At 48.2% G+C, this 14,935-nt stretch overlaps 2 protein-coding genes across 2 annotated transcripts in view; both read right to left on the bottom strand.

Moving 5' to 3' along the window:
• Positions 1-9,072, bottom strand: part of ttbk1a (tau tubulin kinase 1a) — a 36,268-nt gene extending 27,196 nt beyond the window's left edge. Inside the window, exon 1 of the mRNA XM_072671945.1 lies at positions 8,988-9,072. The gene's annotated coding sequence lies outside the window, so the exon portion shown is untranslated. The remainder of the gene's footprint in view (positions 1-8,987) is intronic.
• A 327-nt stretch (positions 9,073-9,399) lies between these two features.
• On the bottom strand, positions 9,400-14,710 carry tpcn3 (two pore segment channel 3). Its single transcript, XM_072671947.1, has 15 exons — positions 14,576-14,710; positions 14,329-14,447; positions 14,085-14,186; positions 13,871-13,997; positions 13,496-13,730; positions 13,274-13,418; positions 12,816-13,001; positions 12,606-12,670; positions 12,352-12,439; positions 12,171-12,240; positions 11,869-12,088; positions 11,653-11,743; positions 11,447-11,560; positions 11,185-11,297; positions 9,400-9,926 (listed from the first exon to the last, which is right to left on the bottom strand). Exons 1-15 carry the CDS (start codon positions 14,708-14,710, stop codon positions 9,802-9,804), a joined length of 1,935 nt encoding a protein of 644 aa, XP_072528048.1. The 3' UTR covers positions 9,400-9,801.
• Positions 14,711-14,935: the final 225 nt, after the last annotated feature.

The raw sequence follows: 14,935 nt of genomic DNA on the forward strand, positions 1-14,935 counted from the left end.
ATATATTAAATATAAAGAAAACAAAAGAAGAATAAAATCCAAAAAAGGAAACTAAAACGAAGCTAAATTAATTAAAATGACTGAAATAATAATAAATCATTAATCATAATTCTTATACAAATAATAAGAGATAAATAAATAAAAAGAAAAGCGTCGGTTCCGTATCTGACGTTCTAGAGCAGATTTTTGATCCTGAGGGAGACGGTGCGCTTCAGGAGCTACGATGCTAATGTGGCTAATGGACAAAAGTACAGCCGTAATTCAGCCTGCAGCTGCGTTCTGCTCTGCTTTAGTACTTTAGTCCATGTTCTAGATAACACTGAGTCACACAGTGTCAGAACCCACATGAACTAGTGTGTTGGAGATGAACATTAGCTACATTAGCCTCGGAGCTCCAGGGTGAAACTAAAGAAGCTAAACTTCAGACGCTGGACGGGACTGGACCTGACTGGACGGGACTGGACGGGACTGGACGCGTGGGCTGCTGTGGGGTACGGGTGTATTCCGGTATTCCGTGACCTTCTTCCTGATTTAGGACGACGGAGGGAACAGATTTAGGAGGCTAGTCTTCTGTGTTGGAGAACCGAGCTAAAGCTAAAGCTAAAGCTACAGGAAATGTGAATTACACCTTCAGCTCAATATATTTAATATCATTTATTAATAATATTAGTTTTGATCCATTGCAGGATGCATATGAACGGTGCACAGAGCCATCTAGTGTCCGGGAGGTGCAACTGTTGGGAGGACTGAGGAACAGAGCGGGAGTGTTCTCGGCTTCGTCGATCCTGAAGAACACCTGCCGTCGGGTTACTGCGGAGGCATTAGCTTAGCGTCTGCTGCTATCCACCCTTCTGTTCACCCTGCAGGAAGAGCCTCCTCAGCCGCCGCAGCTAATTTTAACTGCCCCCGCTCTCCGGAGGCCGCCGGGATACTGTTGCCATAGCAAAGGAGGAAAGTCTGTAGCAGCAGAGGAAAGCAGACGAGACCACCGCCACATTCCCACACCGTCCCATAGATTCCCATCACTCCCATCACTCCCAGTGTATGGAGGCTAACAGGCTAACTGACCTCAGTCAGCGGCAAGCACGCAGTTTCAGGGGGGGGGGGGGGGGTGGAAGCTGAGGGAGGGGGTGGGGGGGGGTCAGGGGGTCATTCAGGGTTCCTGGGTCAACCCAGTGGAGTAACTCCTACAGGAGAGGGAAGCTGCAGCCATTCTGTGCTGAAGTGAGGAGTGCAGTCGCTAATGCTAATGAACTCTCACCATATTCATTAACCTCCGCAAACCCTTACAGCTCACAAACACCACCCGTTACACCAGTACGCCCTCCTGCTGCAGCCTACGAGCCAAAACACACAACACAGGACATCAGTACAGCTGCTCCGGTCATCACAGCCGGGGGGTGGGGGTGGGGGGTCGCTAACACGCTAATTAGCTGTTGATTAAGCAGCTTTTAACACTCAGTCCAGCTCTGATGAGTCATTAATGGGACGCACAGCACTGATATCGTCACTGAGGTCAACACATCTGTTAACATCTGTTAAAATGAAGTGTTTCTATTGGTCGATTCACCATGAATGTTTTTAGAACTTCTCTGATCAAATTGTGCTTTAATTAGTACTAATTTTGTTTGATTAAGCTTCACTCCCTCTGACCCGGATCAGACCATCACTAATAACCTCATCATCAGAGGAATAATCACCCTCGCTCTCCTCATTAACGTCTCTGTTCTGGAAATGTTTGCACCTGCAGTAATTAACCCTTTAACTCACATCACTGCAGCTTTCACTGATCAGCACCTCGCACTCTTCACTCTCCACTCTGCAGAACAGCTCACTGATCAGCACCTCGCACTCTTCACTCTCCACTCTGCAGAACAGCTCACTGATCAGCGTCTCGCACTCTTCACTCTCTACTCTGCAGAACAGCTCACTGATCAGCGTCTCGCACTCTTCACTCTCTACTCTGCAGAACAGCTCACTGATCAGCGGAGTGATCACTCTCCACTCTGCAGAACAGCTCACTGATCAGCACCTCGCACTCTTCACTCTCCACTCTGCAGAACAGCTCACTGATCAGCACCTCGCACTCTTCACTCTCCACTCTGCAGAACAGCTCACTGATCAGCGTCTCGCACTCTTCACTCTCTACTCTGCAGAACAGCTCACTGATCAGCGTCTCGCACTCTTCACTCTCTACTCTGCAGAACAGCTCACTGATCAGCACCTCGCACTCTTCACTCTCCACTCTGCAGAACAGCTCACTGATCAGCACCTCGCACTCTTCACTCTCCACTCTGCAGAACAGCTCACTGATCAGCACCTCGCACTCTTCACTCTCCACTCTGCAGAACAGCTCACTGATCAGCGTCTTGCATTCTTCACTCTCTACTCTGCAGAACAGCTCACTGATCAGCGCCTCGTACTCTTCACTCTCTACTCTGCAGAACAGCTCACTGATCAGCACCTCGCACTCTTCACTCTCCACTCTGCAGAACAGCTCACTGATCAGCGGAGTGATCACTCTCCACTCTGCAGAACAGCTCACTGATCAGCACCTCGCACTCTTCACTCTCTACTCTGCAGAACAGCTCACTGATCAGCACCTCGCACTCTTCACTCTCCACTCTGCAGAACAGCTCACTGATCAGTGTCTCGTACTCTTCACTCTCCACTCTGCAGAACAGCTCACTGATCAGTGTCTCGTACTCTTCACTCTCCACTCTGCAGAACAGCTCACTGATCAGCACCTCGCACTCTTCACTCTCTACTCTGCAGAACAGTTCACTGATCAGCGCCTCATACTCTTCACTCTGCAGAACAGCTCACTGATCAGCACCTCGTACTCTTCACTCTCCACTCTGCAGAAACACCTGAAGAACAGCTCACAGCTGCTGTATTAAACTCAATAAAGGAGAAGTTGCAAAACTGCCTGCCTGGTGGGGAATGGAAGCAGGCATCTGTCACCATGACTGCAACACAGATACAGCCCATAATTTATCTCCTATCCAAACCCACCAGTGCAGCTACACGAGTCTTTTGAGTTTTATATGGAATGATGATGATGATGATGATGATGAAGGTAAAATAGTGAATAGAGAATCTGAACTAATGCAGTTTTCTTTAGGGACTACTTTCTGTAGCTGCACTACACCCTGCAGCATGTATCCCTCCACCATTTTAATGATCTGGTTCTAAAAGCAGGTTCTAGAGCTGAACTCTTCTCAGAACTCTGGTAGAACCGTGTCTCAGGCATCAGGCAGCGTCTTCATCACCATTAGGTGAAGAACTTTCTGTGAGGAGCTTTTAGTAGAGCTTCAGACGTCTGCTTCCCTTCACCTCCACTGTAGAACCACAGCTCTGACTGGGGGAGCTTATCTAGAACCTCCACTGTAGAACCACAGCTCTGACTGAGGGAGCTTATCTAGAACCCCCCAAACCCCCTTCTGACTGAGTCTGTTCATGAGTTATTACTGATTAATAAGAGTGATGCTGTGATCCAGCCATGAAGAGTCCAGCTCACAATACCATCAAACCCTCAGAGCTGACCTGAGTGACCGTCCACTGCATCCACACACACACACACACACACACACACACACACACACACACACCATGGCTGTAAAGGTGAAAAGCACAGGTCATTTAGCACATAGAAACACACACACACACACATGCAGTAAACAGCAGGAGTGCAGCAGAAAGGGGGGGGGGCAGGGGAGCTGGACACAACAACAGCAGAAATGAAGTCATCATTAAAAACATCATCAGAGTAAATAAACACAGGAAAGACGAGTTTACACACACACACACACACACACACACATAGATGTAGAAAACTGCTGCTGCTGCAAACAGGCCTCAGTACTAACCCTCCCCCCCACACACACTGCCCCCCTGCTGACCTCACCACTGACCTTACACACACTGACTGCTCCTGGTTTCTTTGTGTGTGTGTGTGTGTGTGTGTGTGTGTAGTAGACGTTTTAAATAGTCTTTCAATTGAATTCACTAAACATTCATTCTTTCAGCACCTTATCTGCTTCTTCCTGGTCCGGAAGGCACCCAGAATCACTGGGAGCAAGGCAGGGATACGTCCTGGACAGGGCACCAGTACAATTCACCCGCTGTGCTTGTGAGGAAACTGCAGCACCCAGAGGAAAACCCACACGGCACCCGGAGAAGCAACGAATACGGACCTTCTGAGCCGGACAAACGGGTTCCTGTTCCCCCAGGAGGGTTTTTACCTTTTAGGCCTGAAGTTTCCAAATATCAAACGTTCTTCACCTAATGGTGATGAAGACGCTGCCTGATGCCTGAGACACGGTTCTACCAGAGTTCTGAGAAGAGTTCGGCTCTAGAACCTGCTTTTAGAACCAGATCATTAAAATGGTGGAGGGATACATGCTGCAGGGTGTAGTGCAGCTACAGAAAGTAGTCCCTAAAGAGAACTGCATTAGTTCAGATTCTCTATTCACTATTTTACCTTCATCATCATCATCATCATCATCATTCCATATAAAACTCAGAAGACTCGTGTAGCTGCACTGGTGGGTTTGGATAGGAGATCAATTATGGGCTGTATCTGTGTTGCAGTCATGGCGACTGATGCCTGCTTCCATTTACCTCCACTGTACAGAGATCAGAGTGGGTCAGTTTCACACAGAACCCCCGACTCTGAATAAACTCTTCTCACAGTCTGAGTAATGGGGAGAATTTTAGAAATCTGGTGGAACTCCCCTTTAACTACCACAGCTGTAAGATGCTACAGGAAAGGCTCTCCTCTCCGCAGCGCCGTCCACCAGAACCAGGATTCTCTTCACCACCGTTCATTAAAGCGAGGGTCTGCTGGAGCTGCAACATCCTGGTACCCACCTGCCATCTGTCTTCATCTCCACCGAGGCTGAGCAGCAGCTCTGCATGGGCTCCAGCAGCGGTCCAGACTCAAAATCAGTTACAGAGCTCCGGGGACTCGCAGGGGAGCATTCCGAAGGCTTCCCCACCCTGATCGGATCGCTAATACAGTCCTGATGGAATACCACAAAACTGAAAACCGCCGGATATGTTCTCCATAAGCATGAAGGACTTCCCATCCGCACTTACCGTAACCTTCCCAATTCCACATCCCTTTCATTCTACATATTCCCAATGCACACATTCCTAAAACATCCACAACTCTACATATTCCTAATCCCACATGGTCCTCATCTACATATATGTGATTACACACATTCCCAAAATCCATAATTCCACAAACCTTAAAAGCCTGTTTTCCTAATTCCACATATTCTTAAATCGACAAGTCCTTAATGCACATCTCAGTGACTTCACATATTCCTCAAAACTGACATCCAAGATTCCACATGATCCTAATAAACAATTCCACAAATTCTATAAATTCCTAAGACACTTATCTGAAAACTCCACATAGTCCTGATGCAGTTACCTTACTAAAGCACATATTCCTGCTGTTTATCTGCAGGCTGCTCCTCTCTGATGATGGTGATGAAGACACTGAAAGCCTACATGAACTGAGCTCCCGGAATAGCTGACGGAAGCGAGGCTGCAGCAGAGTGCGGACAGTCTGACGCTCCGAGTGAGAGTGAGCTGCAGATGCAGCATGTGGAGATTCCTGCCCTGTCGGAGGAGTGTGATGTCCTAGAAATCACCACACTGCTCCAGTCCCGCACTGCAGCCCACAGAGCACAGCAGCAGCCAGCCAGCAGGGGGTGCACATAACTACACCCACATTTACAGTATCATAGACTTACTTTACTACAGGACACTACACCCATATTATACACCACTATAGTTTACTACAGGACACTACAGCAGTATTATACATCACTATAGTTCACTACAGGACACTACACCCATATTATACACCACTATAGTTTACTACAGGACACTACACCAGTACTATACACCACTATAGTTCACTACAGGACACTACACCAGTATTATACACCACTATAGTTCACTACAGGACACTACACCAGTATTATACACCACTATAGTTTACTACAGGACACTACACCAGTATTATACACCACTATAGTTTACTACAGGACACTACACCAGTATTATACACCACTATAGTTTACTACAGGACACTACACCAGTATTATACACCACTATAGTTCACTACAGGACACTACACCAGTACTATACACCACTATAGTTTACTACAGGACACTACACCAGTACTATACACCACTATAGTTCACTACAGGACACTACACCAGTATTATACATCACTATAGTTTACTACAGGACACTACAGCAGTATTATACATCACTATAGTTCACTACAGGACACTACACCCATATTATACACCACTATAGTTTACTACAGGACACTACACCAGTATTATACACCACTATAGTTTACTACAGGACACTACACCAGTATTATACACCACTATAGTTCACTACAGGACACTACACCAGTACTATACATCACTATAGTTTACTACAGGACACTACACCAGTACTATACACCACTATAGTTCACTACAGGACACTACACCAGTATTATACATCACTATAGTTTACTACAGGACACTACAGCAGTATTATACATCACTATAGTTCACTACAGGACACTACACCAGTACTATACACCACTATAGTTCACTACAGGACACTACACCAGTATTATACACCACTATAGTTTACTACAGGACACTACACCAGTATTATACACCACAGGACACTACACCAGTATTATACACCACTATAGTTTACTACAGGACACTACACCAGTATTATACACCACTATAGTTTACTACAGGACACTACACCAGTATTATACACCACTATAGTTTACTACAGGACACTACACCAGTACTATACACCACTATAGTTTACTACAGGACACTACACCAGTACTATACACCACTATAGTTTACTACAGGACACTACACCAGTATTATACACCACTATAGTTTACTACAGGACACTACACCAGTACTATACACCACTATAGTTTACTACAGGACACTACACCAGTATTATACACCACTATAGTTTACTACAGGACACTACAGCAGTATTATACACCACTATAGTTTACTACAGGACACTACACCAGTACTATACACCACTATAGTTTACTACAGGACACTACACCAGTATTATACACCACTATAGTTCACTACAGGACACTACACCAGTACTATACACCACTATAGTTTACTACAGGACACTACACCAGTATTATACACCACTATAGTTTACTACAGGACACTACACCAGTACTATACACCACTATAGTTTACTACAGGACACTACACCAGCATTATACACCACTATAGTTCACTACAGGACACTACACCAGCATTATACACCACTATAGTTCACTACAGGACACTACACCAGCATTATACACCACTATAGTTTACTACAGGACACTACAGCAGTATTATACACCACTATAGTTTACTACAGGACACTACAGCAGTATTATACACCACTATAGTTTACTACAGGACACTACAGCAGTATTATACACCACTATAGTTTACTACAGGACACTACAGCAGTATTATACATCACTATAGTTTACTACAGGACACTACACCAGCATTATACATCACTATAGTTTACTACAGGACACTACAGCAGTATTATACATCACTATAGTTTACTACAGGACACTACACCAGTATTATACACCACTATAGTTTACTACAGGACACTACACCAGTACTATACACCACTATAGTTTACTACAGGACACTACACCAGTACTATACACCACTATAGTTTACTACAGGACACTACAGCAGTATTATACACCACTATAGTTTACTACAGGACACTACAGCAGTATTATACACCACTATAGTTTACTACAGGACACTACACCAGTATTATACACCACTATAGTTTACTACAGGACACTACACCAGTATTATACACCACTATAGTTTACTACAGGACACTACACCAGTACTATACATCACTATAGTTTACTACAGGACACTACACCAGTATTATACACCACTATAGTTTACTACAGGACACTACACCAGTATTATACACCACTATAGTTTACTACAGGACACTACACCAGTACTATACATCACTATAGTTTACTATAGGACACTACACCAGTATTATACACCACTATAGTTTACTACAGGACACTACACCAGTATTATACACCACTATAGTTTACTACAGGACACTACACCAGTATTATACATCACTATAGTTTACTACAGGACACTACACCAGTATTATACACCACTATAGTTTACTACAGGACACTACACCAGTACTATACACCACTATAGTTCACTACAGGACACTACACCAGCATTATACACCACTATAGTTCACTACAGGACACTACAGCAGTATTATACACCACTATAGTTTACTACAGGACACTACACCAGTACTATACACCACTATAGTTCACTACAGGACACTACACCAGTATTATACACCACTATAGTTCACTACAGGACACTACACCAGTATTATACACCACTATAGTTTACTACAGGACACTACACCAGTACTATACACCACTATAGTTCACTACAGGACACTACACCAGTATTATACACCACTATAGTTTACTACAGGACACTACAGGACACTGCACACACGTGTGTGTGAAAGTGAGAGAGCCCTCTGCTGGACCTACCCACACCAACAAGCCAGAGCCCACGGTCACGTGCCCTCCCCTCCGTTACAAATGCGACAAAACGCTTTTTCAGGGTTTTTTTAGTCGCGAGACGCAGCGCCGATATTCACACGGCGGGATGACGTCATGTCATTAATACACATAATTATAACCATTACTGCGCGAGATCAATTTGGCGCTGTGTAGGAATCCCAGCCTAGCTCGTAGCTTGATGCTAACATGGTCACCTTATACCTCATCACTCAGCAGAACCCCTGCAGAACCCCAGCGGAACCCCTGCAGAACCTCAGACACTCCAGACCTTTAGAACACAAAGCCGAGCTGTTCTCACCTGCTCTTCATCAGCTCCTCATCCTCAGCGCAGCCTCCTCGCTCTCATCTGCTCCATGTAGGAGAGCGCTGCTCCCCGCGAGCCTCAGCATCAGCATCAGAGCGCGCGCGCACACACACACACACGCGCGCGCGCGCCTCTGCACGCACACTGCTGAGAAGGCGAGTCCAGGTCCAGGAAGTTGAAATCCGGCCCAGGGTTTGGTTCTGACTGCCTGCGGAGCTCGGCTGCAGTTCGGCTGTCCCTGCAGTCAGAACCAAACCCTGGGCCGGATTTCAACTTCCTGGACCTGGACTCGCCAGCGCTGCTGCTGCGCCCAGTGCCGTGCTGCTTTGGCGCCCTCTGGTGGTCAGACGCCGCGTTACTCCTCATTCAGACACACAGAAACCGAGCAGACCACAGACCTTCACCTCCATCTCTTTATTACAGCTTCAGACACTTCACACACACTCCCTCCTCACCCCATTCCCAAAGCACTGCGGCGGGGACAGCGCTCCGGACGCCTCTTTGGTCTCGCATGTGTAAAACCTGTCCAGCGGCAGGGCACAGGGGCAGGGGGGCTTCTCCTCGGCTTTAAGGCATTTGGTGTTAGTAAGATAGATAAGGTCATATGGTGTTCCACAGGGCTTAGAACATAGTACACTTAGTCTAGAACATGATGTCTTTGTGATGGAGCGTTCTCCTGGAGTTCCACTCTGCTGGTCTATAAACACAGTCCTGATCTAATTATGCAGAAATAATACAACACACACACACACACACACACACACACACACACACACAAAGTATATATATATATAGTGCATGTGTGTGTTCACGCAGGACTGAAGGACGGGTTGGAGAAGTTCATGTCCTCCGTCTCTTCATTCGCGTCGTCAGCGCTGAGGTCCGTCTCTGTTTCAAACATTCTCTGCAGCAGACCGTCCATCGTACGATACCCTGTAAACCAACACACACAGTGTGAGAGGGCTGTAAGACTGAGCACTGCTGGGAGAGCTCTCACTGTGAGCTGTAGCAGTGTGTGGAACTACCTCCACCATGTTTGGAGGCTGTACTTTAGCCTGGCTAGCTCTCACTGTGAGCTGTAGCAGTGTGTGGAACTACCTCCACCATGTTTGGAGGCTGTGCTTTAGCCTGGCTAGCTCTCACTGTGAGCTGTAGCAGCGTGTGGAACTACCTCCACCATGTTTGGAGGCTGTGCTTTAGCCTGGCTAGCTCTCACTGTGAGCTGTAGCAGTGTGTGGAACTACCTCCACCATGTTTGGAGGCTGTACTTTAGCCTGGCTAGCTCTCACTGTGAGCTGTAGCAGTGTGTGAAACTACCTCCACCATGTTTGGAGGCTGTGCTTTAGCCTGGCTAGCTCTCACTGTGAGCTGTAGCAGTGTGTGGAACTACCTCCACCATGTTTGGAGGCTGTGCTTTAGTCTGGCTAGCTCTCACTGTGAGCTGTAGCAGTGTGTGAAACTACCTCCACCATGTTTGGAGGCTGTGCTTTAGTCTGGCTAGCTCTCACTGTGAGCTGTAGCAGTGTGTGAAACTACCTCCACCATGTTTGGAGGCTGTGCTTTAGCCTGGCTAGCTCTCACTGTGAGCTGTAGTAGTGTGTGAAACTACCTCCACCATGTTTGGAGGCTGTGCTTTAGCCTGGCTAGCTCTCACTGTGAGCTGTAGCAGTGTGTGAAACTACCTCCACCATGTTTGGAGGCTGTGCTTTAGCCTGGCTAGCTCTCACTGTGAGCTGTAGCAGTGTGTGAAACTACCTCCACCATGTTTGGAGGCTGTGCTTTAGCCTGGCTAGCTCTCACTGTGAGCTGCAGCAGTGTGTGAAACTACCTCCACCATGTTTGGAGGCTGTGCTTTAGCCTGGCTAGCTCTCACTGTGAGCTGTAGTAGTGTGTGAAACTACCTCCACCATGTTTGGAGGCTGTGCTTTAGCCTGGCTAGCTCTCACTGTGAGCTGTAGCAGTGTGTGAAACTACCTCCACCATGTTTGGAGGCTGTGCTTTAGCCTGGCTAGCTCTCACTGTGAGCTGTAGTAGTGTGTGAAACTACCTCCACCATGTTTGGAGGCTGTGCTTTAGCCTGGCTAGCTCTCACTGTTAGGCTGAAGTTGATCAGTTTCTGACATTGGTGCTCTATTACGCTCCCTGGAGGACAGAGTATAGGAGTGATGATGGGACAGAAAGAGTGAGTTACTTTTGGAACTGATTTTGAACATCAGTGTGGGTCTGGCCTTCCCTCCCTCAGAGGAACCCAGATCGTTATCCTGAGTCTCCATCGCCGCCCCCAGGTTCCCGTCCATCTGCTCCCTGAACAAACACACAGTCAAATCAACTGATCAATGCAGTAAATCAGCATCAGCCCACCAGAGGGCGCCACAGCTGCACTGCCCTGAGCTCAGCAGCGGTGGCGGCAGGTCCAGGTGCAGGACGTGAAAGACCACATGGTGGAAACTCACTGCTCCACACACAGGTTCAGCTCCTCGATTTTCCTCTCTAGAGACGTCTGCAGGTCCGTTTTCTCCACCATGTACTCCACGAAGAACGCCTCCAGGATGAAGGCCACGAAAATGCTGCCGGTCAGAACAGGAGAGGTCAGTTAAGGGTCAGTGGAGCAGTCCTGCAGCTTCTGTACAGATATCGAACCCTGGTCTGTCTCTCTTACTTAATGATGATGATCACCACCACGATGTGGAAGAGGACGAAGAATATTCTGGCCGCAGCGTGAGTGACCGCGGTGAAGCCACCGGTCAGCAGTGAGACCGAGTCAAGGAAAGTCAATAAATGGATCAGCCTAGACAGGTTTAGCACTGGAACTAGCACTGAAGCTAATGTACCCAACAAGTAATGGCTGTAATTAGGTAAAGCGGGTGGAGGATATCGTGCCACTGGTTGACCACAGTGAGCTCCAGCAGCAGGACGAAAGACGAGACCACGTCGTTGAAGTTGTTTTTGCAGTAGTTGTTCCGGGCGAAGGTGGAGCCCTTCAGCAGAGGATTCCCGCAGTATTCCCGCGCAGGGTCCGAGGAGTCCGCCGCGAACACCTGAACTCTCCCTTTGAACAGCTCCATCCCCACCATCGCAAAGATGTAATACACCACCTGGGGGCAGCACACCACAGACATTACACTCAGGCTCATACACGGACGCTCCACAGTAAACGCAGACACGCGGGAGACTGACCAGAATGAGCTGACCGAAGGTGAGCATGAGTGGACCGATCTTTATCAGAGTGTTGATGATGGCCCGGAAACTGCCGGACAGAAAAGAGACTCGGGTCAAAACCTGCAGGACTGATTCTGAACACTCACACACCACACACAAACACACCACACAGAACACACCACACAGAACACACACACACCTGGGTATGGTGTCCACTACCCGGATGAGCCTCAGCACCCTCAGGATGAAAACGATGTCCAGAATCTGACGACTCGTGTAGCCGCCCGCTGGAAACAAACAGCACCAATCATCAGCCAAACAGTACTCAACACTGCAGACAGCCCCCCACATTCACATGGGCAGTGCCCGGAGTCTGGGTTGAGTGGGCGTTAAGTCGGGGTTGAGTGGGCGTTAAGTCGGGGTTGAGTGGGCGTTAAGTCGGGGTATGCTTACAAGACTTCAGTGCTGCATTAGTGATCGTAGCCAGCAGAGCAGAGATGATGATGATGGTATCAAACCTGGACAGAAAACAAAGGAGCTTAAAGACTGAGAAGATCTGGATCTTCATCTGTAAGAGCAGAGAGACCCCCGCCCCCTCCATCACCCACCAACACAACACTTCACCACATGCAAAGGAGCTCAGAGACATGCTCAACCCCTCACCAGTTCCAGAACTGATGCCTGGAGAAGAACGCTCGCGGCTCGAATGTGTAGAGCTTTAGGAGGATCTCCAGCACGTAGAGCGTGAGGAACGCCCACTCAGCGCTCGACACCAGGGGGTCTTCCTCATCCAGACCGATGAAGACTGCATTAACCAGGATTATAGCATCATACACGTACACAAACACCCTGAAACACACACACACACACACACACACACACACACACACACACACACACACACTCAAGCTCAACACACACACACACGGCTCTGATTGAGAAACATCAAATGGACTGAAGCGAAGGTCCATTTCAGCAGATTACTGGGAGGTCAGAGGAGCCAGGCTGCAGAGCTGCTGCAATGCCTCAGAGATCAGCTCAGCTGCCGGGTTCCTGCACAGTGGTGGAGGAGGGGCTGTGTCTAGTCTGGTGGTCTGGTGGTTTGGTGGTCTGGTGTGTACCTGTGCTGAACGATGCGGCGGATGACTCTGCTGGCGGTGGACTCGTACAGAGAAGGGATCCACAGCTGCAGTGGGTGTGGGCGGGACTTCAGCGTGATAACCTGGATATTCAGCAAATCAGCAACCTGCAAAAACGCCTGCTTCCCTGCAGGAAAGAGAACCACCAATCAACCACCACCCAAAAGGTCTTATTGATTTGGACAGACAGGCAGACAGACAGACCTATGTGTCCTTTGTTGTCGTGGTCCAGCACACTCCACAGCAGCTCCCTGTGGGCGGTGCTGATGCTGGGCTGGACCTGCTTCACCAGTTCTGTCCAGCGGCTCCGGCTGACCACCGGCTCTCCCCTGGTCTCTCCGGTCTCTCCCGCCCCTCCGGTTCCTACGTTCTCCTGCAGAAGAGAGAACGCTTTGCGTAGCTTCTGCCTTTTGGCCTTCACCAGCTGCTGTACTTCCTCCTACAGACAAAAAAAAGACAAGAGACGAGACAAGAGACGCTCACTGGCCACTTTATTAGAAACCTGCAGCCGCCCACACCTAGCAGCTCCACTCTACAGGTGGAGATTCTGAAAGTCTCAGAACTGGAACCCATCCACACCTTCAGGTATTTTTTGTAGTTGTTGTAGACCACAGCCAAGAACACAGACATGAAGGTGTAGGTGTTGATGATGATGTAGAGGATGAAGAAAATGGCGAAGAAGGAGCTGTAGTTGTACGCCGGCATCCTTCAGGACAAACACCAGAACAAACAGCAGTCAGAACAGTCTACAGACGACCACGCCCATGACCTCCACAGCACCACCAACACTCACATGACGTCGGGGCTGTTGGCCGTGGTCACTAAAACATAAAGGTCAAATATGATCTCCAGGTAGTTTGTGAAGTACGACGTTCCGTCTATAGTGGTCAGGTTCCTGGAGGAGACAGAAGAGGGAGAACCATCAGAACCCGTCACAGAAACCCAGGAGTTCCTTCAGGAGAACACCTGGTGGGGGTGGAGTTCAGTGTGTGAGGTGTCTGGGGGTGGAGGAAGGGGTAAGGCTGTAGGAGGTTTACCGTTTGCTTAGCAGCTTCAGAGCCATGAGGGAGAACATCAGCACACTGAAGATAAACAGGCAGAAGACCACCAGGATCTGCGGCAGAGCGTTCCGGATACTTCTGAACGCCCTGCGGAGCTTCACACACACACACACACACACACACACACACACACACACACACAGGTGTAGCTAAAGTGCTGTAGGCTGAATGGGCGGGGCTAAACTGCTGAATTCTCCATGCTATGGGGTTTAGCTCAGGTTACCTGCCGTCCTTCCGTGACGTTGACCAGCAGTAGAGGGCGCAGCACTCGGGACCAGCGCACTGAGGAGTGTCCACTCACATACAGAGCTCCGTATATGATCATGTCAATCAAACACAGCTGGACACAGACACACATGCCATTACATCATCAATGCCATTACACCATCAACGCCATTACATCATCAGGCTGCAGTCGGCTTCCACCTGAAATGGTGCAGCAGTTCAAACTTCAGCCTCCTCTAAGGAGCGTGTGAGACTCCAGGCCTGCAGTTAGCGCCATGCTAATTGGTGTACATATGCTCTCATTATCTGTTAGCTCCATTAGCCTCTTGGCTCCAGTGTAAAACTAAAGAAGCTGCAG

This window comes from Salminus brasiliensis, unplaced genomic scaffold, assembly GCF_030463535.1.
Source record: "Salminus brasiliensis unplaced genomic scaffold, fSalBra1.hap2 scaffold_107, whole genome shotgun sequence".
NCBI lineage: Eukaryota > Metazoa > Chordata > Actinopteri > Characiformes > Bryconidae > Salminus > Salminus brasiliensis.